The sequence below is a fragment of the Salmo trutta genome, chromosome 36, assembly GCF_901001165.1.
Source record: "Salmo trutta chromosome 36, fSalTru1.1, whole genome shotgun sequence".
NCBI classification, from domain to species: domain Eukaryota; kingdom Metazoa; phylum Chordata; class Actinopteri; order Salmoniformes; family Salmonidae; genus Salmo; species Salmo trutta.
Window position 1 is genome coordinate 9,169,496 of NC_042992.1, and position 26,742 is coordinate 9,196,237.

The 26,742-nt window shown below is 43.8% G+C and overlaps 2 protein-coding genes across 3 annotated transcripts in view; both read left to right on the top strand.

Moving 5' to 3' along the window:
- The first annotated feature begins 2,243 nt into the window (after positions 1–2,243).
- si:ch211-199g17.9 (SYCE1 domain-containing protein) lies at positions 2,244–7,135 on the top strand. Of its 2 annotated transcripts, none has more exons than XM_029734564.1 (10): positions 2,244–2,526; positions 2,760–2,807; positions 2,926–2,991; positions 3,248–3,322; positions 3,749–3,796; positions 4,506–4,560; positions 5,376–5,465; positions 6,294–6,357; positions 6,481–6,547; positions 6,680–7,135. In XM_029734564.1, exons 1-10 carry the CDS (start codon positions 2,511–2,513, stop codon positions 6,775–6,777), a joined length of 627 nt encoding a protein of 208 aa, XP_029590424.1. In that variant the 5' UTR covers positions 2,244–2,510; the 3' UTR covers positions 6,778–7,135. The 2 variants fall into 2 exon arrangements, with proteins under 2 accessions (XP_029590424.1, XP_029590426.1); XM_029734566.1 differs by having other exon boundaries at positions 2,244–2,518.
- A 5,698-nt stretch (positions 7,136–12,833) lies between these two features.
- Positions 12,834–26,742, top strand: part of LOC115175355 (protein FAM83H) — a 31,493-nt gene continuing 17,584 nt past the window's right edge. The window contains exon 1 of the mRNA XM_029734568.1: positions 12,834–13,117. The gene's annotated coding sequence lies outside the window, so the exon portion shown is untranslated. The remainder of the gene's footprint in view (positions 13,118–26,742) is intronic.

Here is a 26,742-nt window from a genome sequence, read left to right on the forward strand (position 1 = left end):
TCTCAACCAGAAGCCATGGATTACAGGCAACATCCGTATCGAGCGTAGAGCATAGAGCTGCCGCTTTCAAGAAGTGGGAGATTAATCCGGACGCTGATAAGAAATTCCGCTATGCCCTCAGACGAATCATCAAACAAGCAAAGCGTCAATACAGGACTAAGATTGAATCCTACTACACCGGCTTTGACGTTAGTCGGATGTGGCAGGGCTTGAAAACTATTAAGGATTACATAGGGAAACCCAGACGCGAGCTGCCCAGTGACACGAGTTTACCAAACGAGCTAAATGCCTTTTATGCTCGCTTCAAGGCAAGTAACACTGAAGCATGCACGAGAGCACCAGCTGTTCTGGATGACTGTGTGATAACGCTCTCGGTAGCCGATGTGAACGAAACCTTTAAACAGGTCAACATTCACAAAGCAGCTGGGCCAGATGGATTACCAGGATGGGTACTCAAAGCATGCGTGGATCACTGACATTTTCAACCTCTTCCTGATCGAGTCTGTAATACCTACATGTTTCAAGCCGACCACCATAGTCCCTGTGCCCAAGGAAGCAAAGGTAACCTGCCTAAATGATTACCACCCAGTAGCACACACGTCAGTAGTCATGAAGTGCTTTGAAAGGCTGGTCATGACTCACATCAACAGCATCCTCCCGGACACCCTAGACCCACTCCAATTTGCATACTGCCCCAACAGATCCACAGATGACACAATCTCAATCGCAATCCACACTGCCCTTTCTCACCTGGACAAAAGGAACACCTATGTGAGAATGCTGTTCATTGACTACAGCTCAGCGTTCAACACCATAGTGCCCACAAAGCTCATCACTAAGCTAAGGACTCTGGGACTAAACACCTCCCTCTGCAACTGGATCCTGGACTTCCTGACGGGCCGCCCCCAGGTAGTAAGAGTAGGCAACAACACGTCTGCCACGCTGATCCTTAACACTGGGGCCCCTCAAAGGTGCGTGCTCAGTCTCCTGCTGTATTCCCTGTTCACCCACGACTGCGTGGCCAAACATGATTCCAACACCACCATTAAGTTTGCTGACGACACAACAGTGGTAGGCCTGATCACCGACAACGATGAGACAGCCTATAGGGAGGAGGTCAGAGAACTGGCAGTGTAGTGCCAGGACAACAACCTCTCCCTCAATGTGAGCAAGACAAAGGAGATGATCGTGGACTACAGGAAAAGGAGGGCCGAACAGGCCCCCATTAACATTGACGGGGCTGTAGTTGAGCGGGTCGAGAGTTTCAAGTTCCTTGGTGTCCACATCACCAACAAACTATCATGGTCCAAACATATCAAGACAGTCGTGAAGAGAGCACGACAAAACTTTTTCCCCCTCAGGAGACTAAAAAGATTTGGCATGGGTCCTCAGATCCTCAAAAATGTCTACAGCTGCATCATCGAGAGCATCCTGGCCGGTTGCATCACCGCCTGGTATGGCAACTGCTCGGCATCTGGCCATAAGGTGCACAGAAGGTAGTGCGAACGGCCCAGTACATCACTGGGTCCAAGCTTCCTGCCATCCAGGACCTATACAATAGGCGGTGTCAGAGGAAAGCCCATAAAATTGTCAAAGACTCCAGTCACCCAAGTTCTAGACTGTTTTCTCTGCTACCGCACTCAATTAATAAAATCGCCACCAGACAATTTACATTGACCGCCCTTTTGCACACTGCTGCAACTCGCTGTTTATTATCTATGCATAGTCACCCCCACCTACATGTACAAATGACCTCAACTAACCTGTACCCTGCACACTGACCTGGTACCGGTGCCCCCTGTATATAGCCTCATTATTGTTATTCTTATTGTGTTACTTTTTATTATTACTTTTTATTTTAGTCTACTTGGTAAATATTTGAACTGCACTGTTAGTTAAGGGCTTGTAAGTTATAATTTCACGGTAAGATCTACACTTGTTGTATTCGGCGCATGTGACAAATAAAGTTTGATTTGATATACGTGCCTTTAGAAAGTATTCACACCCTTTGACTTTTCCCACATTTTGTTGTGTTACAGCCTAAATTAAAAATGTATTCAATTGAGATTTCGCTGAACTATACACAATACCCAATAATGTCAAAGTAGATGTATGTTTTTTTTTCTTTTTTTTAAGTATTATGTTTAATAAAAAAATGAAAAGCTGAAATGTCTTGAATCAATAAATATTCAACACTTTTCAGAAAGTAAAAGCAACTCTTATGAGCAAAAAAATAATTATAATAATAATAATAGCATAAATAATCACAAGCTTTCTGCTAGTACACAAAGAGAACCCAGTCGGTCCCCTGTCGCGGAACGGAGCGAGCTCGTCCCTCCCTGGCCCTGCCCCGCGCGCAGCGATCACTGGTTGAATGGCGCCAATTTACAACGTCCCTAACGGAAAGGACGCAGAAAGTTATCTGATTTTATTAATGTTATGAGAATTTGTTTCAGGATAATACGGTCGTTTTCTCTCTCTTTTTGGAAGGAGAAACCAAAGTATTCAAAATGAGCGTGTATGTAGGTTAGTGATAATTAGCTAGCTAATATATATATATATATTTTTTTAGAAGTGTGTTTGCTGTCCAACTTGATAACGAAGTTAGCTAGCTAGCTAACTAACTACTGTTGATAGATACTATGGATAGCTACAGTAGCTATTCCACATTCAATAGCTAACTTCCTAGCCTTTTCCCTCCCAGCTAACGTTAGCTATGACAGGTTATTATTCAATAGCACTTGTTTGTTTCTTTACAGGTTCATCTTTTAATGTTGAGGATGTCCTTAGACCTTCTATGAAAGAGGGTAAATTTAGGCAAACATACAAATTGTTTGACTTTGCTAGATATATCTCATATCAAATGTTTTCAAATATTTGCCTTGAGAATAATGTCCTAAGAAGTCAAGCTGATATATATTTCAGGTGGGCATGAAGATGTCGAACCCAAAGTTGAGCAGCTGATGAATAAACTAAAAAAGCTGCAACAAGGTAGCCATTATTAACCCCTTCCACACTACAAATGAATCATATATGCCTAATGGAAGAGCGATGTTGATTAGGGTTTAAAATATACATGATAAATGAAGAACTCAGGCTAATAACAGAAATTTGATTTAGTATTTTTTGTCATAATTGATCTAGCTGAAGAGAGCATCCTGCAAGCCATAATGGTTTTGTCTCAGTAAAAGTGTGGTTAAGCATACAGTGTGCTGTGGATGTATGTGTTTTTGGTGTTCCCTCTCAGGTAAGAGAGCTATAGAGGAGGAGGTGAAAGAGGCCCAGTCACTCAGAGATTCTCTGCAGGAAGAACTCGATGCCTGTAAGAAACCCTGAAGAAATCCCCTGGTTTTGCTCTCATACTTAGTAATATTAGCTACATCCTTTGTTCTTCTTCCCTTCCCACTGAACACAGACATCAATTCAACATCTATTAAACATTGTTTCCACTTAATTTAATTGAAATGATGCGGAAACAATGTTGATTCAACCAGTGTGTGCCTAGTGGGTTGCTTCCTTTGGGTAATCTCTAATCCAATATGACTAGATTGGGGAAAAATTATCTCCTGCTTTCTGCCATCCAACCATCTCAGATCAGAGATAAGCCTACTTCTTCAAAGACAGGATTCTTGTTTAAAGTATTGGAACAGTTTAGAAAAAGATGAAGTGATGCTTAGTGGTTTTGGTTTTCAAATAGTCCTGAAGTGTACAAAATTGATGACACCAGCATCACTTGTTCTTCCCCCAGTACAGACGGAAGCTTACCAACTGGAGGGAGTCCACAAAGAGAAAGAAGGTGGAGTGACAACACACAGAACCTTCACTTTTACATTAAGGCCATACACATTTTATTCAACGTTTAACAGATGCCCCTCACATTTCTCAAAAATAAAAACGGAAAAGTTTCAAGGTTATCGCAAAAGTAATGTCCTCAAGCTTCCACTAAAGAGATACACAACTTCCTCGTTTTTATGGCCTTAGCACAGTTTATAATGAGGCTAACATCGCTAGAAAAGGTTCCTAGGTGTTGTATTAAGTTGTTATAGTATTTTTACAAGGTTGTCCACTTATTTTTATAGTTTTTTCGCTTTGTTAAAACAGTAAGATACATTTGTATTTATGTCATGAGAAAAGTAGCCTTTCTGGAAATACTGAGAGATTCATGCCATGACATCATGGCAACAGAATGATGATTGGGTTAGAATAGTGGAAACGTTTGTTTCATTTGACTTTCAGGGTTCGTTATATTACACACTGACTCATCTCAATGGTATGCTGATGTTAGAGCTGATGATTGTGGTCAGTCTCAAATATCTGATCCCATTTATCAGTCAGTCATTCTTAATTTTCTAGTTACAGAATATTACAACACATGAATGAACCTACTACCAAAATCAGTAGACCTTATTCCCTTCTATTCCTTGAAATCCATAGTGCTCTCAAAGGTAATACGTTTACAGTTGTTTTTGTCCTATTTAAAAATGATGATGATGTTTTTATCCCAGAGTCATACATGGTGCTGCAGTTCCAGTGTGAAGAGATGGAACAGGACTCAACCAGGTGAGCCGTTACACTTGCCTGGTATGCACCTTCCCCTCTCTCCAGTCTCCACCCACCTTGTTGTGGTCAAGTAGCCAGCTTCCAGACCAGATCCCTTCTTCAGATCAAACACTAGATGGCAGCATATCTTCATGTTTATGCAGGCCTAGAGCAGACATGATCTCTATTCAGAGTCAGTTTAAGATTAAATCATATACAAAGGGAAAGACTTGAAAACAGAACAATGGATTTATTGGCATCATGGACTAACATCCCGAACCGAACCTGTGACGTGATGAGTTATTCAGCAACATCTGGTGTTTGGTTCAACTCTACACATCTGCAGGTGGAAACTTTGACTCTAAAAATCCTGACAAAACAGGATGAAGACACGGCATATGTCAGAAAGCTGCTGCTGGTAAAGAAATTAACTCTGATATGATCCCACTGTGAGTTATTTGAACGCTCAATTCTGTAGGACCTGACAAAGACAGTGGTCTTAAGGCACTGCATCTCAGTGCAAGAGGCGTCACTACAGTCCCTGGTTCGAATCCAGGCTGTATCACATCCGGCCGTGATTGGGAGTCCCATAGGGCAGCGCACAATTGGCCCAGCGTCGTCCAGGTTTGGCCGGAGTAGGCTGTCATTGTAAATAAGAATTTGTTCTTAACTGACTTGCCTAGTTAAATAAAGGTTAAATGTAAATTTATAAGACAAGTCTGTCTGTGCGTCTCAATAAATCACAGTGGCAGGAAGCATATCACAGTGGCTGACATTCCTCATCTCCTGTCCAGCACCTGAACAAGTTAAGTGTGTGTATGTGTCCTTGTTCACAGGCAGCAGCAGCTTAACAGGAAGAGTGAGGACCTGATAGAACAGTACAGATGTCAGATCCAGGAGACTAAGCTCAAACACAGGAAACACCGGTAACTATGTAGCGGTGCAGGGGGAACAGTCAGAATGGGGGCTTGAACCAACAGCCACTAGAGAGATCAGATGGAGGGAGAACTGTCAGAATGGGGGCTTGAACCAACAGCCACTAGAGAGATCAGATGGAGAGGAGAACTGTCAGAATGGGGGCTTGAACCAACAGCCATTAGAGAGATCAGATGGAGGGAGAACTGTCAGAATGGGGGCTTGAACCAACAGCCACTAGAGAGATCAGATGCAGGGAGAACGGTCAGAATGGGGGCTTGAACCAACAGCCACTAGAGAGATCAGATGGAGGGAGAACCGTCAGAATGGGGGCTTGAACCAACAGCCACTAGAGAGATCAGATGGAGGGAGAACCGTCAGAATGGGGGCTTGAACCAACAGCCACTAGAGAGATCAGATGGAGGGAGAACCGTCAGAATGGGGGCTTGAACCAACAGCCACTAGAGAGATCAGATGGAGGGAGAACAGTCAGAATGGGGGCTTGAACCAACAGCCACTAGAGAGATCAGATGGAGGGAGAACGGTCAGAATGGGGGCTTGAACCAACAGCCACTAGAGAGATCAGATGGAGGGAGAACAGTCAGAATGGGGGCTTGAACCAACAGCCACTGGAGAGATCAGATGGAGGGAGAACCGTCAGAATGGGGGCTTGAACCAACAGCCACTAGAGAGATCAGATGGAGGGAGAACTGTCAGAATGGGGGCTTGAACCAACAGCCACTAGAGAGATCAGATGGAGGGAGAACAGTCAGAATGGGGGCTTGAACCAACAGCCACTGGAGAGATCAGACTATGTATTGTATGTTTTTTTCTGACAGGATGAAGTTTGAAAACCAGCTCCAGCAGCTGGTAGAGCAGCATAAGAACCTGCACTCTGTCTTTGTGAGTTTGTCTGCTTGTACCTATGAGAAATCTGAAAGATTTCAGAGAAGCTTCTTCCATGTTTCTTTCACATATCCAGTCTTTCCAGATCTGTGAATACTAAGTGTTGTGTCTTCCATCCAGAGCCCAGACAGACTGCCTGCTGAAATAGAGAGCGTTGAGAACGCCAAGTCTCAGCTGCTGAAGGCTGGTAAGAAACTCTGATGACTGTAGGCTTTAACACGATAGACTTTAACATGGGTTATTAGCACCATTGGTTGTGCAACTGTGATGTATCTATGTATGTGTGTGTGTGTGTGTGTGTGGGGGGGGGGGGGTATAGAACAGCTGAAGTTATCTCAGCTCTGCCATCTAGAGGAGGCGATGGATGAGGCCAGGAGGCAGACTTCGACTGACACAGCAGACAAACACACAGACTGAAACCCTGGAACTGTACACTGTAAAAAACTACCACTGGTGTACAATTACAGATATTACCATGGCTCATAGTTAGAGAGGGTTCAGTGTGTAGAAGCAAAGTTGTGAATGTTTTGTGATTGTTCTTCTGCCCTTGATATTGTGTATTGAGTCCCTCTGATATTGTGTTCCTCTGTTTGATGTTGTGTATTGAGGTCCCCTGTTTGATATTGGGTATTGTGTTCCCCTGCTTGATGTTGTCTATTGATGTCCCCTGTTTGATCTTGTGGTTCTGGATCATTTGTACATCATTCTTTATTGATTATTTATTTGCTGCTGAGCAGTTTGCTTTTAAACAGATTAAATACAGTTGTCTATGCTGGTTGAGGGTTACGTGTTTGTGGATTGAGAGTCTCACACGGATAAGAATAAACAAACATCACCAACATGAATGCAACACAGACAGTCACCAGTGGTGTAAAGTACTTAAGTAAAAATACTTTAAAATACTACTTAAGTAGTTTTTTGGGGTAGCTGTACTTTACTTTACTATTTATATTTTTGACAACTTTTACTTTTACTTCACTACATTCCTAAAGAAACAATGCACTTTTTACTCCATACATTTTCCCTGACACCCAAAAGTACTCGTTACATTTTGAATGCTAAGCAGGACAGGAAAATGGTCCAATTCACACACATCAAGAGAACATCCCTGGTCATCTACTGCCTCTGATCTGGTGGACTCACTAAACACAAATGCTTTGTTTGTAAATTATGTTTGACTGTTGGAGTGTGACCCTAGCAATCTGTAAAAAAAAAAAATTGTGCCGTCTGGTTTGCTTAATTTACTTTTGATACTTAAATATATTTAAAACCAAATACTTTTAGACTTTTACTCAAGTAGTATTTTACTGGGTGACTTTCACTTTTTCTTGAGTAATTTTCTATTAATATCTTTACTTTTACTCAAGTATGAGAATGTAGTACTTTTTCTACCACTGACAGTCACACAGACAGACACATACACACATAAACTCAGCAAAAAAAGAAACGGCCCTTTTTCAGGACCCTGTCTTTCAAAGATAAATCGTAAAAATCCAAATAACTTCACAGATCTTCATTGTAAAGGGTTTAACCACTGTTTCCCATGCTTGTTCAATGAACCATAAACAATTAATGAACATACAGACGGTAGGCAATTAAGGTCACAGTTATGAAAACTTAGGACACAAAAGAGGCCTTTCAACTGACTGAAAAACACCAAAAGAAAGATGCCCAGGGTCCCTGCTCATCTGCGTGAACGTGCCTTAGGCATGCTGCAAGGAGGCATGAGGACTGCAGATGTGTCCAGGGCAATACATTGCAATGTCCGTAGTGTGAGACGCCTAAGACAGCGTTACAGGGAGACAGGACGGACAGCTGATCGTCCTCTCAGTGGCAGACCACGTGTAACAACACCTGCACAGGATTGGTACATCTGAACATCACACCAGCGGGACAGGTACAGGATGGCAACAACTGCACCAGGAATACAGTTACACCAGGAATGCACAATCCCTCCATCAGTGCTCAGACAGTCCGCAATAGGCTGAGCAGGGCTTGTAGGCCTGTTGTAAGGCAGGTCCTCACCAGACATCACCGGCAACAACGTCGCCTATGGGCACAAACCCACCGTCGCTGGACCAGACAGGACTGGCAAAAAGTGCTCTTCACTGACGAGTCCCGGTTTTGTCTCACCAGGGGTGATGGTCGGATTTGCGTTTATCGTCAAGGGAATAAGCTTTACACCGAGGCCTGTACTCTGGAGCGGGATCGATTTGGAGGTGGAGGGTCCGTCATGGTCTGGGGTGGTGTGTCACAGCATCATCGGACTGAGCTTGTTGTCATTGCAGGCGATCTCAACGCTGTGCGTTACAGGGAAGACATCCTCCTCCCTCATGTGGTACCCTTCCTGAAGGCTCATCCTGACATGACCCTCCAGCATGACAATGCCACCAGCCATACTGCTCGTTCTGTGCATGATTTCCGGCAACACAGGAATGTCAGTGTTCTGCCATGGCCAGCGAAGAGCCCGGATCTCTATCCCATTGAGCACGTCTGGGACCTGTTGGATCGGAGGGTGAGGGCTAGGGCCATTCCCCCCAGAAATGTCCGGGAACTTGCAGGTGCCTTGGTGGAAGAGTGGGGTAACATCTCACAGCAAGAACTGGAAAATCTGGTGCAGTCCATGAGGAGGAGAAGCACCTGCAGTACTTAATGCAGCTGGTGGCCACACCAGATACTGACTGTTACTTTTGATTTTGACCCTACCTTTGTTCAGGGACACATTATTCCATTTCTGTTAGTCACATGTCTGTGGAACTTGTTCAGTTTATATCTCAGTTGTCGAAACTTATGTTCATACAAATATTTACACATGTTAAGTTTGCTGAAAATAAACGCAGTTGACAGTAAGAGGACGTTTCTTTTTTTGCTGAGTTTATATCTTGTAATGGTAACCTAGGTATTTTGGCCTTATTGAAAAGAAGTGGATATTCAACCGGCAGCAGAAATGTTTACATTTAGACATAGGGGTCAAAATTAATTAAGGTTAGGTGTAGTTTCAGTAAGGTCAAGGAAATGCATAACATTTAAAATCGGGTTAGTGTACTGCCGTGATTTTCTACCGGTCGATAACACTGCCACTGGCTGGGATGAGAACACACTCATAAAGACATCCAAGTGTCTTTCCTGGTTTAAGGTTAAATAAATACCACCGGGTGTGTATCCTCTGGCTTGTGAGTAACCTTTACTTGCATTATTACAATGTAATCATCTGTAATTATGTTAATTATAGAATCAGCCGACTGTAATAATCTGTAATTATGTTATGGCATCAACCGTATTCCAGTCAACAGACACTGGTATGTACTAATGCTGCAGAACCGCTGAGGGGTGTGTGTGTGTGTGTGTGTGTGTGTGTGTGTGTGTGTGTGTGTGTGTGTGTGTGTGTGTGTGTGTGTGTGTGTGTGTGTGTGTGTGTGTGTGTGTGTGTGTGTGTGTGTGTGGGGGGGGGGGGGGTGTCTCTTTCTCAAGATGAAGTTTTCATCCCTCTAGTATTCTGTCACATACTGGTATAGTAATTTACTTTTCTTGTTCCTTCATACTGGAGAAGTCACAAACACACACACAGCTCCACTGGAACCAGTAATCTGAAGCCAACAGAGGTAGTTAGCACAGATGTCTTGTGTGTTAATTATTTAACCAACACATGATAATGTAATTTATCACAGTTACACACACACACACACACAGGGAAAAACACATTGCTGTTTACCTTTACTCCCCCACACTAAGGTGAGAAATAACCTGGAAGCATTTCGGCTCCACTGTGTGTTTGACCTCAGTGCGTTTTGGCTGCAGTGAGTCACCTGATACGCAGGTTTGACATTACAGTGTGGAAAATGCATTGTGGGAAAGCTCACTAGAAGAGGAACGTAGTGTGTAGTATATGTATATGGGTGTACTCTATGTGTCTGTGTGAATGTACTCTATGTGGCAGGTGCGGCAGGTAGCCTAGTGGTTAGAGTGTTGGACCAGTAACCGAAAGGTTGCAAGATTGAATCCCCGAGCTGACAAGGTACAAATCTGTCGTTCTGCCCCTGAACAAGGCAGTTAACCCACTGTTCCTAGGCCGTCATTGTAAATAAGAATTTGTTCTTAACTGACTTGCCTAGTTAAATAAAGGGTAAAAAAAATAAAAACATGTGAGTGTACTCTATGTGTCTGTGTGTATTGACTGAGGATCTAAACCCACTCTTAACCTCCCCTTCTTGTCTCTAGGGTTGAGAGAGAGAGTGCAATAGACTAGTGCTGCTGCAGACAGGATTTCTCTCAAACTCCTGATCCACTCTCTAGTTTACCATCCAGCGTCCAGTGTGCTGATCCAGGCCAGGGTTTATCTGTTGCCCAGAGTCAGACCCAGTCCTGTGGCTCTGTTCTATGGCCAGGAGGTGAGTCAGAGAGAGGGGGTGGAGATGAGAGCGATTGAGAAAGGGAAGTTGGGTGTGGCCCTGAAAGCCCTTGGCACATTCCTAGAAGAGACTGTGCCCTCAATACCACCGTGCACATCTTTCCAGCTGCTAACGTCTAAACACAAATATCCAGGTGAGCAGCATACATACACTAAGTCTACGACAGTCTCATTCATACACGTGTATGGTAGTATACTCACACTACGCAAATAAACGTTTAATCATACACACCCAAGAGCATTATATTTGCTTAACCAGGTCTAGAGTAGGTGTGTACAGGTAACAGGGCAAGGTGCACCCAGGTATGTGGGCAAACGTCCAGATCGTGAGACACCCTGGGGAGCGAACGCTGAACACACATCCATATGTGTGTGTGTGTGTGTGTGTGTGTGTGTGTATGTAGGATATCATGGTAGCAGAGTGGGACTGATCTGACAGGACTCAGGACAGCCCCCCCACACACACACATAAATTGGGCAGGGCAAATAGATCAAGTGCAACTCATTTGAAAGTATCTGACAGATGACTGGTAGACATGGATAACTTTACTATGCTAACACTATGCAGCTGAATCAGTAGGCAGGATGTTTAAGAGCTATGACTCAGACTTCCCTGTCAGCAGTTAGAAAGAGAGAGAGAGAGGAGGGGAAGCGAGACATAGAGAGAGAGGAAGCGGGACATAGAGAGAGAGCGAGAGAAAGGGAGAGAGAGAGAGGAGGAGGGGAAGGGGGACATAGAGAGAGAGAGAGGAGGAGGAGGGGAAGCGGGACATAGAGAGAGAGAGGAGGGAGGAGGGGACGGGGACATAGAGAGAGAGGAGGGAGGAGGGGAAGCGGGACATAGAGAGAGAGGAGGGAGGAGGGGACAGGGACATAGAGGAAGAGGAGGAGGAGGGGACAGGGACAAAGAGGGAGAGGAGTAGAAGGGGACATAGAGAAAGAGGAGGGAGAAGGGGACATAGAGAGAGAGGAGGGAGGAGGGGACGGGGACATAGAGAGAGAGGAGGGAGGAGGGGACGGGGACATAGTATACTCACACTGTATGCAAATAAACGTTTGCGGGGAAGGGGACATAGAGAGAGAGGAGGGAGGAGGGGATGGGGGCATAGAGAGAGAGAGGAGGGAGGAGGGGACGGGGACATAGAGAGAGAGAGGAGGAGGGGACGGGGACATAGAGAGAGAGGAGGAGGAGGGGACGGGGACATAGAGAGAGAGGAGGGGACAGGGACATTGAGAGAGAGGAGGGGACAGAGAGAGAGAGGGAAGGGGGCATAGAGAGAGAGGGAGAGAGAGAGAGGAGGGGAAGGGGGCATAGAGAGAGAGGGAGAGAGAGAGAGGAGGGGAAGGGGGCATAGAGAGAGAGAGAGGAGGGGGAAGGGGGACATAGAGAGAGGGAAGGGGGAAATAGAGAGAGAGGGAGAGAGAGAGGAGAGGTAAGGGGGACATAGAGAGAGAGGGAGAGAGAGAGAAGAGGGGGAAGGGGGACAGAGAGAGAGAGGGAAGGGGGGCATAGAGAGAGAGGAGGGGGAAGGGGACAGAGAGCGAGGGAAGGGGGCATATAGAGAGAGGGAGAGAGGAGGGGGGAAGGGGGACAGAGAGAGGGAGAGAGAGAGGAGGGGGGAAGGGGGACATATATAAAGGGGGGAGAGAGGGAGAAAGAGAGAGGGGTGCATACTCCACTGACTGAACTGCATACCAGGCTACAGCTCACTGTTGAATGGAGAGGGAAAGAGAGAGAGAGAGAGAGAGAGAGAGAGAGAGAGAGAGAGAGAGAGAGAGATGTTAACATATGTTTCCAATGGGTTAAATTGAGATGTTTGATGTTCCTCCAAATGAAGTTTATTTTTCAGTTTATCTTTTCCAAAAAGATCCGTCCACACACACACACACACACACACACACCCTCTGGCTGAACTTTACCTGCCCATCCAATTTATGCCAATATTGTCAAATTATCCCAAGGTAATATTTTTGAAAAACGTCACTAGAGTGAACTTCCAATACTTTTCAACTGTCAGCGTTCCAGCAGGGAGAATGGGAGGAGTTAGAGAGAGGAAAGCCTGGTTTCTCAACTTCTTCCTGGTTGCGGTGTGGAAGCGGACGCGCGGAGCGGTAGAATCAGACTCAGGCAGACGGGTCGGGATGGTAGTGTGGAGCTCCGGGGCGTTTTGGGCGGATAAAATGGAGTCCCACCGGGAGACAGGAATGTACACCGTAGACAAGTACTGACGAGCCGGTGAACACCAGTGGAAGTACCACTGGAGGGATATACGGCGATATATAGCGATTCAAGCCAGTGAGACAAAGTAGCCAAGAAAAAGTAGCCTACAAATTGTTGCCCACTGGAGGGTAAGAGACTGTATTATTATGTTCATAACAACTCGTTCTGAAACAGGTCAATCTATCCTGGTAATCTCCGTGTCTTCTGTAAATTAGCCTATTGCAATAATCTCTAGGCCTATGTAACTCAATATATGCTATGTCTATAGCAAGATAATGAAATAGCACTTTGATACTTAAAGCTGTAACATTTTTACTGTAGTTCTGTAGGCGACAGTATCCATCTCATCGTTTTATTAGGCGACTGTAATAACTCTGTAATAAACATCTGGTTTCATTGAAAGTTGCCAACCAATAGAAACTCTGCAAGACTTGCGTGTCAGTCTTCAATGAATTAGTATGAATCCTCATAGACACAAAGAAACTGCTGTATTATAGTAGCCCTCTGTTATAGCCTAACAGACATAGACAGGACGGTATGTTAAACACCCCGCCGTGTTATCTAATAGGCCTAATGTACAGTTGGACTAAAGTCAATTGATATATTCCGTTTCCTTTGTGTTGTAAATTACCATACAGAAGGTGTGTGTGTGCTGAGTTTTAATATAATTGTTTATTTATCCTTTATTTAACTAGGTAAGTCAGTTAAGAACTAATTCTTATTTACAATGACAGTCTAGTGGGTTAACTGCCTTGTTCAAGAGCAGAATGACACATTATTTTCCCTTGTCAGCTCAGGGATTCGATCTAGCAACCTTTCGGTTACAAGTCCAACGCTCTAACCACTAGGCTATCTGCTGAGTACCGATGTTCTGCTCTGTATCTTACTGAGACTTTGGTCCATGTCCAGATAGTGTGTATAGAGTACTTCAGATAATAGGCTTAGTACACTCCCTGTATGCCAGTGAGTGTACTACTGTCAGAGTGTGTGCGTGTGTGTGTGTGTGTGTGTGTGTGTGTGTGTGTGTGTGTGTGTGTGTGTGTGTGTGTGTGTGTGTGTGTGTGTGTGTGTGTGTGTGTGTGTGTGTGTGTGTGTGTGTGTGTTTCAAGTTGTATTAGTCACATGTACAGGACAGACATTGGTGTACACCATCCAAACGAAATGCTTACTTTCAGGTTCGTTTTCGACAAAGAGAAATAATAAAATATAACAATACTTCAAGTAAATGTCTCAGCAGAATAGAATAAAGATTTTAGCATAAGTATAATACAGGAAGGCACAATTTATAGTCCAATATTTACACGTGTTTTGGGGAAGGTGGATGTGGGGGGTAAGTGTTTAAATTGTGAAGTATTTATCAACAATCATAAGAGTCTGGTTGCAGCAGTAGTGATGTGCATGTAGCAAGAATGTTTGTGTCTGTGTGGGTGTGTGTCTGTGTGGGTGTGTGTCTGTGTGGGTGTGTGTGTGTGCTAAGGTGCAGAGAGTCAGTGCAGGTGGTCAGTCCAGTTTAAGTGTTCAGCAGTCTGATGCCTTGTAGATAGAAACTGTCTCTGAACCTGTTGGTATGTGTCTGTTTACAGATGCAATGCTAGGTCCTGTTACTGCAACATTCCAATGTACAGAACTATATCTGAAATGCATCTGAAATATATCTGAAATATATCTGAAATATATCTGAAATGCATCTGAAATATATCTGAAATGCATCTGAAATATATCTGAAATATATCTGAAATGCATCTGAAATATATCTGAAATGCATCTGAAATATATCTGAAATGCATCTGAAATATATCTGAAATGCATCTGAAATGCATCTGAAAGGCACATCAACAACCGTCATTTTATATACAGTCCATTCAGAAAGTATTCAGACCCCTTGACATTTTCCACATTTTGTTACGTTACAGCCTTGTTCTAAAATGGATTAAATTAGTATTTTTCATTATTAATCTACACACAATACCCCATAATTACAAAGTGAAAACAGTTTTTTAGAAATGTTTGCAAATGTACTAAAAATTAAAACACAGAATACGTTATTTATGTAAGTATTCAGACCCTTTGCTATGAGACTCGAAATTGAGCTCAGGTGCATCCTGTTTCCATTGATCATCCTTGAGATGTTTCTACAACTTGATTGGAGTCCACCTGTAGTAAATTCAGTTGATTGGACATGATTTGGAAAGACACACCTGTCTATATAAGGTCCCACAGTTGATAGTACATGTCAAAGCAAAAACCAAGCCATGATGTCGAAGGAATTGTCCGTAGAGCTCCGATACAGGATTGTGTCGAGGTACAGATCTGGGGAACGATACCAAAACATTTCTGCAGCATTGACAGTCCCCAGGAACACAGTGGCTTCCATCATTGTTAAATGGAAGAAGTTTGGAACCACCAAGACTCTTCCTTGAGCTGACTGCCCGGCCAAACTGAGCAATCGGGGGAGAAGTGCCATGGTCAGGGAGGTGACCAAGAACCTGATGGTCACTCTGACAGAGCTCCAGATTTCCTCTGTGGAGATGGGAGAACCTTCCAGAAGGACAACAATCTCTGCAGGACTCCACCAATCAGGCCTTTATGGTAGAGTGGCCAGATGGAAGCCACTCCTCAGTAAAAGGCACATGACAGCCTGCTTGGAGTTTGCCAGAAGGCACCTAAAGGACTCCCAGACCATGAGAAATAAGATTCTCTGGTCTGATGAAACCAATATGGAACTCTTTGGCCTGAATGCCAAGTGACCAGGCACCATCTCTACGGTGAAGTATGGCAGTGGCAACATCATGCTGTGGGGATGTTTTTCAGCAGCAGGGACTGGGAGACTAGACAGGATCAAGGGAAAGATGAACGGAGCAAAGTACAGAGAGACCCTTGATGAAAGTAAGTAAAGGGTAAAGGGGTCTGAATACTTATGTAAATGTCATATCAGTTTATTTTTTTAATACATTTGCAAACATTTAGAAAAACCTGTTTTTGCTTTGTCATTATGGGCTATTGTGTGTAGATTGATGTGGGGGGAAAAACTATTTAATCCATTTTAGATTAAGGCTGTAACTTAACACAATAGTGGTCTGAATGCTCTGTATAACCTTCAATCTGTTTTATATTGAGATGGCTTATTATAATGCTTATCCTATGAAAATGCACTAAATCACCAATTTGGCACACCATTGCGTACCATGTCAGGCTGCACATTATAAAATATATTGAGACAAATTACAGACAGTAGCCAACAAGTAGCAAAATATAACTCAATTGATTGACCATGAAATGTATTTTAGTATGATTGAAATAGGCTCATTTTAATGCAGTCATTTCGGTTTTCAGTCTATCCCCGTTCCGTTTGCTCCCGTTTCTAAGAAATGTTTTTCAACAGAATCGGCGGAATGAATACACCCCTGATCACCCACAGCACACACAGTTCACTTTCATAGCAGCCACATAAAAACAGCATCACTTTGCTTGTTGTATAATTCCTTCTCACATCTACACGCTTTCCTCCTCTCACCTTTTCCCTTTGCTTGTGGACTTCAGTGCAGAACACAACAGCTATCTGTGACCAGGTGAAAATAAACTGTGCTGCCTTCATTGTGTGTGTGTGTTCGTGTTCCTCCTGTTAGGCAATATATGCTGTCAAGGCTGCACCCTTTATGTTTGCATTGTCTATCCGTGGTCCTGTATGGCTCAGTGTATGGCTCAGTGTGGTCCTGTATAGCTCAGTGTAATTCTGTATGGCTCAGGGGATGGCTCAGTGTGGTCCTGTATGGCTCAGTGTGATCCTGTATGGCTCAGTGTGATCCTGTATGGCTCAGTGTGATCCTGTATGGCTCAGTGTGGTCCTGTATGGCTCAGTGTGATCCTGTATGGCTCAGTGTGGTCCTGTATGGCTCAGTGTGATCCTGTATGGCTCAGTGTGGTCCTGTATGGCTCAGTGTGGTCCTGTATGGCTCAGTGTGATTCTGTATGGCTCAGTGTGATCCAGAATGGCTCAGTGTGATCCTGTATGGCTCAGTGAATGGCTCAGTGTGATCCTGTATGGCTCAGTGTGGTCCTGTATGGCTCAGTGTGGTCCTGTATGGCTCAGTGTGGTTTTGTATGGCTCAGTGTGGTTCTGTGTGGCTCAGTGTGATCCTGTATGGCTCAGTATGGTCCTGTATGGCTCAGTGTGGTCATGTATGGCTCAGTGTATGGCTCAGTGTGGTCCTGTATGGCTCAGTGTATGGCTCAGTGTGGTCCTGTATGGCTCAGTGTGGTTCTGTATGGCTCAGTGTATGGCTCAGTGTGATCCTGTATTGCTCAGTGTATGGCTCAGTGTGGTTCTGTATGGCTCAGTGTGGTTCTGTATGGCTCAGTGTATGGCTCAGTGTGGTTCTGCATGGCTCAGTGTATGGCTCAGTGTGGTTCTGTATGGCTCAGTGTGGTTCTGTATGGCTCAGTGTATGGCTCAGTGTGGTTCTGTATGGCTCAGTGTATGGCTCAGTGTGGTCCTGTATGGCTCAGTGCATGGCTCAGCGTGGTTCTGTATGGCTCAGTGTATGGCTCAGTGTGGTCCTGTATGGCTCAGTGTGGTTCTGTATGGCTCAGTGTATGGCTCAGTGTGATCCTGTGTGGCTCAGTTTATGGCTCAGTGTGGTTCTGCATGGCTCAGTGTATGGCTCAGTGTGGTCCTGTATGGCTCAGTGTGGTCCTGTATGGCTCAGTGTGGTTCTGTATGGCTCAGTGTATGGCTCAGTGTGATCCTGTATGGCTCAGTGTGGTCCTGTATTGCTCAGTGTGGTTCTGTATGGCTCAGTGTATGGCTCAGTGTATGGCTCAGTATGATCCTGTATGGCTCAGTGTATGGCTCAGTGTGGTCCTGTATGGCTCAGTGCATGGCTCAGTGTGGTTCTGTATGGCTCAGTGTATGGCTCAGTGTGATCCTGTATGGCTCAGTTTATGGCTCAGTGTGGTTCTGCATGGCTCAGTGTATGGCTCAGTGTGGTCCTGTATGGCTCAGTATGGTCCTGTATGGCTCAGTGTGGTCCTGTATGGCTCAGTGTGGTTCTGTATGGCTCAGTGTGATCCTGTATGGCTCAGTTTATGGCTCAGTGTGGTTCTGCATGGCTCAGTGTATGGCTCAGTGTGGTCCTGTATGGCTCAGTGTGGTCCTGTATGGCTCAGTGTGGTTCTGTATGGCTCAGTATGATTCTGTATGGCTCAGTGTGGTTCTGTATGGCTCAGTGTGATTCTGTATGGCTCAGTGTGATTCTGTATGGCTCAGTGTGGTTCTATAGGGCTCAGTGTGGTTCTGTATGGCTCAGTGTATGGCTCAGTGTGGTTCTGTATGGCTCAGTGTGGTTCTATAGGGCTCAGTGTGGTTCTGTATGGCTCAGTGTATGGCTCAGTGTGGTTCTGTATGGCTCAGTGTGATTCTGTATGGCACAGCTGGTAGAGCATGGCGGTCGCATTGCAAGGATTGTGGGTTTGATTCCCAGGGGGCCGGCCTCACATACATAAAATATTTGCTTTGGATAACAGTGTCTGCTAAACGGCATATGTGTGTGTTGTCGCTTACAATAATTCATTCCAGGCAGGGTGTGTGCTTCTATCTGAATGTCATTGTATGTGGTGCTGCTGTCTTTTCAGTCAGGCTGGGATGATATAGGACAGGTCGACGTTCTTCAGTTAGAACAGTGATGATATAGGACAGGTAAGGGTTCCTCAGTTAGAACAGTGATGATATAGGACAGGTAGATGTTCTTCAGTTAGAACAGTGATGATATAGGACAGGTAGAGGTTCTTCAGTTAGAACAGTGATGATATAGGACAGGTAGATGTTCCTCAGAACAGTGATGATATAGGACAGGTAGGGGTTCCTCAGTTAGAACAGGTATGATATAGGACAGGTAGAGGTTCTTCAGTTAGAACAGTGATGATATAGGACAGGTAGATGTTCTTCAGAACAGTGATGATATAGGACAGGTAGAGCTTCCTCAGTTAGAACAGTGATGATATAGGACAGGTAGACGTTCTTCAGTTAGAACAGTGATGATATAGGACAGGTAGGGGTTCCTCAGTTAGAACAGTGATGATATAGGACAGGTAGAGGTTCCTCAGTTAGAACAGTGATGATATAGGACAGGTAGACGTTCTTCAGTTAGAACAGTGATGATATAGGACAGGTAGGGGTTCCTCAGTTAGAACAGTGATGATATAGGACAGGTAGAGGTTCTTCAGTTAAAACAGTGAAGATATAGGACAGGTAGAGGTTCTTCAGTTAAAACAGTGAAGATATAGGACAGGTAGAGGTTCTTCAGTTAAAACAGTGAAGATATAGGACAGGTAGAGGTACAGTACTTCTATCTGTGGTGCGTCTCAAATGAGACCTTAATTTCCTATGTAGTGCACTACTTTTGGACAGAGCCCTATGTGAATTATGTTGGGAATAGGGTGTCATTTCAGATGTGAACAGAATAGAATAGGGTGTCATTTCAGATGTGAACAGAATAGAATAGGGTGTCATTTCAGATGTGAACAGAATAGAATAGGGTGTCATTTCAGATGTGAACAGAATAGAATAGGGTGTCATTTCAGATGGGAACAGAATAGAATAGGGTGTCATTTCAGATGTGAACAGAATGGAATAGGGTGTCATTTCAGATGTGAACAGAATAGGGTGTCATTTCAGATGTGAACAGAATAGAATAGGGTGTCATTTCAGATGTGAACAGAATAGAATAGGGTGTCATTTCAGATGGGAACAGAATAGAATAGGGTGTCATTTCTCTGTCTCTGTCTCTGTGTGTCTCTGTCTCTGTCTCTCTGTTTCTGTCTCTGTGTGTCTCTGTCTCTGTGTCTCTGTCTCTCTGTCTCTCTGTCTCTGTGTGTCTGTGTCTCTGTCTCTGTGTGTCTCTGTCTCTGTGTGTCTCTGTCTCTCTGTCTCTGTGTGTCTCTGTCTCTCTGTCTCTGTCTCTGTGTGTCTCTCTGTCTCTGTGTGTCTCTGTCTCTCTGTCTCTGTATCTCTGTCTCTCTGTCTCTGTCTCTGTGTGTCTGTGTCTGTGTCTCTCTGTGTCTGTGTCTGTGTCTCTGTCTCTGTCTGTGTCTCTGTCTCTGTGTCTGTCTCTCTCTGTCTGTCTGTGTCTCTGTCTCTGTCTGTGTCTCTGTCTCTGTGTCTCTGTCTGTCTGTGTCTCTGTCTGTCTGTCTGTGTCTCTGTCTGTCTGTCTGTCTGTGTCTCTGTGTCTCTGTCTGTCTGTGTCTCTGTCTCTGTCTCTGTCTCTCTCGCTCTCTCCTTCTCTCTCTCTCCCTCCTCTCTCTCTCTCCCTCCTTCTCTCTCTCTCTATTTATCTCTCTCTATTTATTTATCTCTCTCTCACTCAGTGTGTCTCTGTCTCTCTCTCTCACTCAATCTGTGTGTCTCTCTCTCTGTCTCTCTGTCTCTGTCTCTCTCTCTCTCTCTGTCTCTCTCTCTGTCCCTCTCTGAACGATTGTAAAACTGGATCGGTATGCTGGATCAATCTGTGTGTTTGTTTAATGAGGTGTGTGTGTGTGTGTGAGATGTGTATGTATGAGGTGTTTCTACAGAGCCTTTAGAAAGTATTCACACCCCTTGACTTTAAAATTAAAAATTCAACTCCTTTGTTAAGACAAGCCTAAATAAGTTCAGGAGTAAAAATGTGCTTAACAAGTCACATAATTAGTTGCATGGACTCACTCTGTGTGCAATAATAGTGTTTAACTGTCACAGTTGTCGTCTGGAAGGGAGGACCAAAACGCAGCAGGAATGTGGATGCTCATCTTGTATATTTATTTAAATAACAAGAACACCAAAAACAACAAAACAAAACGAAACGAACTCACGAACAACAAAACAGTCTTGTCAGGCACACTCAGCAAAACAAGAAACAATCTCCCACAAACACTAAACCAAACACATACCCATATATAGGACTCTCAATCAGAGGCAACGAGAAAGCACCTGCCTCCAATTGAGAGTCCAACCCCCCATTAACCTAAACATAGAAATACAACCAACTAGACTAAACATAGAAATACATAAACAAGGAACAGTGCCCAAAAACCCCGGAATACATAAATCAAATACCCTTCTCCAAAAACACCACCCCGAACCACATAAAACAAATACCCTCTGCCACGTCCTGACCAAACTACAATAACAAATAACCCTTATACTGGTCAGGACGTGACATTAACATGATTGTTGAATGACTACCTCATCTCTGTACCCCACACAGTTATCTGTAAGGTCCCTCAGTCGAAGCAATGATTCAACCACAAAGACCAGGGAGGTTTTGCAGTGCCTCGCAAAGAAGGGCACCTATTGGTAGATGGGTAAAAAAAAAGCAGACATTGAATATCCATTTGAGCATAGTGAAGTTATTAATTAAGCTCTGGATGGTGTATCAATACACCCAGTCACTACAAAGATACAGGCGTCCTTCCTAACTCAGTTAATGGAGAGGAAGGAAACCGCTCAGAGATTTCACCATGAGACCAAAGGTGACTTTAAAACAGTTTAATGGCTGGGATAGAAAACTGAGGATGGATCAACAACATTGTAGTTACTCCACAACACTAACCTAATTGACAGAGTGAAAAGAAGGAAACCTGTACAGAATGAAAGTTATTCCAAAACATGCATCCTGTTTGCAACAAGCCACTAAAGAAATACTTCTAAAGATGGCTGCATCATGTTATGGGTATGCTTGTCATCATTAAGGACTGGGGAGTTTTTCAGGATAAATAAATTAACAGAATGGCTCTAAGCACAGGCAAACTCCTAGATAAAAACCTGGTTCAGTTTGCTTTCCACCAGACACTGGGAGATGAATTCACTTTTCAGCAGGACAATAACCTAAAACACAAGAACAAATTTGTACTGGAGTTAATTACCAAGACAGTGAATGTTCCTGAGTGGCCTAGTTACAGTTATGACTTCAATCTATGGCAAGTCTTGAAAATGGCTGTCTAGCAATGATCAACAACCAATTTGACAGAGCTTGAAGAATTTAAAAAAGAATAATGGGCAAATAGCGATATAATCCAGTTGTAGAGACTTACCCAGAAAGACTCACAGCTGTAATCACTCTTAGAGACTTACCTAGAAAGACTCACAGATGTAATCACTCTTAGAGACTTACCCAGAAAGACTCACAGCTGTAATCACTCTTAGAGACTTACCCAGAAAGACTCACAGCTGTAATCACTCTTAGAGACTAACCCAGAAAGACTCACAGCTGTAATCACTCTTAGAGACTAACCCAGAAAGACTCACAGCTGTAATCACTCTTAGAGAGTTACCCAGAAAGACTCACAGCTGTAATCACTCTTAGAGACTTACCCAGAAAGACTCACAGATGTAATCATTCTTAGAGAGTTACCCAGAAAGACTCACAGCTGTAATCGCTGCCAAAGGGGATTCTAACATGTATTGACTCAGGAGTGTGAATACTTATGTAAATTAGATATTTCTGTATTTCATTTTCAATACATTTGCTAACATTTCAAAATGATGTTTTCTCTTTGTCATTATGGGGTTTTGTGTGTAGATGGGTGATTTTTTTTCTTGAATTCAGGCTGTAACACAACAAAATGTGGAATAAGTCAAGGGATATGAATACTTTGTGTGTGTGTGTGTGTGTGTGTGTGTGTGTGTGTGTGTGTGTGTGTGTGTGTGTGTGTGTGTGTGTGTGTGTGTGTGTGTGTGTGTGTGTGTGTGTGTGTGTGTTTCTCTTCCTCTCGGTTCTGTCTCTCTACCTCACTCCCTTTCTCTCTCTCTTTCCCTCACTCCCTTGGTCCCTCTATCATTCCCTCTCTCTATCTATTTCTCTGTCCCCCTCTCTCTCAGCATTCACAAAGGAATGTAGAGAATGAGCAGTCAGAACATTGATTAAACACGCATGCGGTAGGCATCTCTGAGTCAGACAGAGAAGATAGACTTTATAGCCTGCAGTGGAAGTTTGGGTCTCTGCTTATTAAATCCTGTTTAAGTTATGAAGCCCTGACTGTTTACTGCCTTGTAAACAGTCCTTCCCTTCTTTGCCCCTTTGCTGAGAAACACACACACACACACACACACACACACGCACACACACAAAGCAGAACGATTCCTTTCATTGGTCCTGTTTCACTATCAGAGGTCAAGACAAAGTTGTTGTTGCCACAACAAATCAAACAAATAGTCGTCCCGTGTGTAAATGTGTCTTGTTGGACAGGTAAAAACTGTAATCACTGAATGTTGTCACCAATCAGTGTGCCCTTTGTTCCCTCAAAGCTAGTAAAACAGCATCTGATTGGCTGAACCCTAACTACAGCAGTAGTTTTTCCTGTAACACTCCTACTTGGTCTCCTGACCCTGAAGGTGTTCTCTCTCTCTCTCTCTCAGTGTTCTCCTGATCTGAAGGTGTTATCTCTCTCTCTCTCTCTCTGTGTTCTACTGATCTGAAGGTGTTATCTCTCTCTCGCTCGCTCTCTCTCTCTCTCAGTGTTCTACTGATCTGAAGGTGTTATCTCTCTCTCTGTGTTCTACTGATCTGAAGGTGTTCTCTCTCTCAGTGTTCTACTGATCTGAAGGTGTTATCTCTCTCTCTCTCAGTGTTCTACTGATCTGAAGGTGTAATCTCTCTCTCAGTGTTCTACTGATCTGAAGGTGTAATCTCTCTCTCAGTGTTCTACTGATCTGAAGGTGTAATCTCTCTCTCAGTGTTCTACTGATCTGAAGGTGTTATCTCTCTCTCAGTGTTCTACTGATCTGAAGGTGTTATCTCTCTCTCAGTGTTCTACTGATCTGAAGGTGTTATCTCTCTCTCAGTGTTCTACTGATCTGAAGGTGTTATCTCTCTCTCAGTGTTCTACTGATCTGAAGGTGTAATCTCTCTCTCAGTGTTCTACTGATCTGAAGGTGTTATCTCTCTCTCAGTGTTCTACTGATCTGAAGGTGTTATCTCTCTCTCAGTGTTCTACTGATCTGAGGGTGTTATCTGTGTGTTGTGTAACCTGTACTTGTCCTCAGGTCAGGGTGTGTAACTGCACCAATACAGGTAGGCACTCGCTCTGACATAACAACATACCTCAGACGACAGGTTAGTGCAGACTTAATCAGATATGACAAAGATATCCTGTGATTTTAGAGTAGCAGTCTTGGCTAGTAGGCTGCAGATGACTCAGAGTGCTGCTGGTTATGACTCTAACCTATCTGGTTACTATGGTTACCTATAGCTCTAGGTGTGTGGAAGTTTACAAAACATATAAAACACATACACACTATTACACACTCATCAGACAGCTAATTAGCATACTGTAGGCTGCAAACAACCCATTCACTCACTCACCCAGTCATAATCATCCTCTCTCATGAATGCACTCACATTCTCTCAAATACACAAACACACACTCAGTCAGTCGCCCAGGCTAAATCAGTCACAGACCGCAGGTTTCCATGGTTATGTGAGCAAACAGGGGAAAACACTTCCTGTCTAGCTTACATGTGTTCGGGCCTCATCATGTGTTCAGAGCATGCCCAGTAAATGCCACCCTGTGCAGTGCAAGGAAGACCGTCTGGTATTGTCCCAGCGAGTGGAACACTCTTAGCTTTGCGGTTCGGTTGGTAGATGTGTATAAACTCGTCACCAGTGACTTGGGATGAAAGAAGTGCAGCAGTCGGTCCATTAGACTCTTTTTTCCCCCCGAAATGTAGAAATTACATTATGCTATAGAGACCTGTGATTATTCACTGTTAAGAGTTCATATACATTTCTCATTACTTTTCCATGACTTTTAACCACATTTTCATGACTATTATTATAGAATAAGCATTATTGAGACTGGAAGGCTGCTGTGTCTGATCTCATGTAGGCCTGATATCTCCTGGTGTGCCCTTTATCAAGGCACTGAACCCCCCCCCACACACACACACACAGTTAGTCCCACGTTTTCAACCCTCCATCTGGAGAGCTTCTGGCTGTGCAGGTTTGGCCTTTTGATTCAGCCCTGAAACACACAAGTCTGCCTATCAAGGTCTGTTGAGGAGCTGATGTTTAGGCTACAATGAGGCCTTCACGCCCAGTAGCTGTCCTGAAGGACGGTTGCCACCCTTGATATAAAGTATTGCAACAATTCAACCAAATACTTTTGTTTTTTATATAATTATTCCCCCATTCAATAAGTCAGGGATCAAATTTTCAATCTGCGCAATCTCGAACAGTTTATGGTCACGCACAGATTCCCAGACTAGCGGTAAATAAACTTGAACAAAGCGGAATCAGGAAATTAATGCCCACTCTCAATTGCTATTCAACGCAGATCCAGAACCTTATTCCGCTTTGATCAACCGTTTCTGCGTGTCAAACTGGGCCGGCGATAGGCTACTTTGTTTTAATAGAGGAGCCAGTACGCAATTACCCCAACATTATAAGTGCCGGTATGGCGCTCCGGACAGTTCCGGCCCAAATCAAGCACTGCACGTCATCAATGTCACTCCAAACATGTATAACACTGTGATCATATGTAACAGCATATGTGTTAGTCTCAGACAGGTTTTTAGATATGACTCAATAGCATCATGTATAATTGTTATTCGTGAATATACAGTTGAAGTCGGAAGTTTATATCCACCTTAGCCAAATACATATAAACTGTTTTTCACAATTCCTGACATTTAATCCTAGTAAAATTCTCTGTTTTAGGTCAGTTAGATCACCACTTTATTTTAAGAATGTGAAATGTCAGAATAATAGTAGAGAGTGATTTATTTCAGCTTTAATTTCTTTCATCACATTCCCAGTGGGTCAGAAGTTTACATACACTCAATTAGTATTTGGTAGCATTGCCTTTAAATTGTTTAACTTGGGTCAAATGTTTTGGGTAGCCTTCCACAAGCTTCCCACAATAAGTTGGGTGAATTTTGGCCCATTCCTCCTGACAGAGCTGGTGTAACTGAGTCAGGTTTGTAGGCCTCCTTTCTCAGTTCTGCCCACAAATGTTCTATGGGATTGAGGTCAGGGCTTTGTGATGGCCACTCCAATACCTTGACTTTGTTGTCCTTAAGCCATTTTGCCACAACTTTGGAAGTATGCTTGGGGTCATTGTCCATTTGGAAGACCCATTTGCGACCAAGCTTTAACTTCCTGACTGATGTATTGATGTTGCTTTAATATATCCACATAATTTTCCATCCTCATGATGCCATCTCTTTTGTGAAGTGCACCAGTCCCTCCTGCAGCAAAGCACCCCCACAACATGATGCTGCCACCCCCGTGCTTCATGGTTGGGATGGTGTTCTTTGGCTTGCAAGCCTCTCCCTTTTTCCTCCAAACATAACGATGGTCATTATGGCCAAACAGTTATATTTTTGTTTCATCAGACCAGAGGACATTTCTCCAAAAAGTACGATCTTTGTCCCCATGTGCAGTTGCAAAACGTAGTCTGGCTTTTTTATGGCAGTTTTGGAACAGTGGCTTCTTCCTTGCTGAGCGACCTTTCAGGTTATGTCGATATAGGACTCGTTTTTCTGTGGATATAGATACTTTTGTACCTGTTTCTTCCAGCATCTTCACAAGGTCCTTTGCTGTTGTTCTGGGATTGATTTGCACTTTTCGCACCAAAGTACATTCATCTCTAGGAGACAGAACGCGTCTCCTTCCTGAGTGGTATGATGGCTGCGTGGTCCCATGGTGTTTATACTTGCGTACTATTGTTTGTACAGATGAACGTGGTACCTTCAGGTGTTTGGAAATTGCTCCCAAGGATGAA

What these genes read in the sequence shown, in the direction of transcription:
- si:ch211-199g17.9 (XM_029734564.1), top strand. An exon ending in AGTCCACAAAGAGAAAGAAG is followed by an intron (nt 3,797 to 4,505) that starts GTGGAGTGACAA and finishes TTTTTATCCCAG; the next exon opens with AGTCATACATGGTGCTGCAG. An exon ending in CTCAAACACAGGAAACACCG is followed by an intron (nt 5,466 to 6,293) that starts GTAACTATGTAG and finishes TTTTTCTGACAG; the next exon opens with GATGAAGTTTGAAAACCAGC.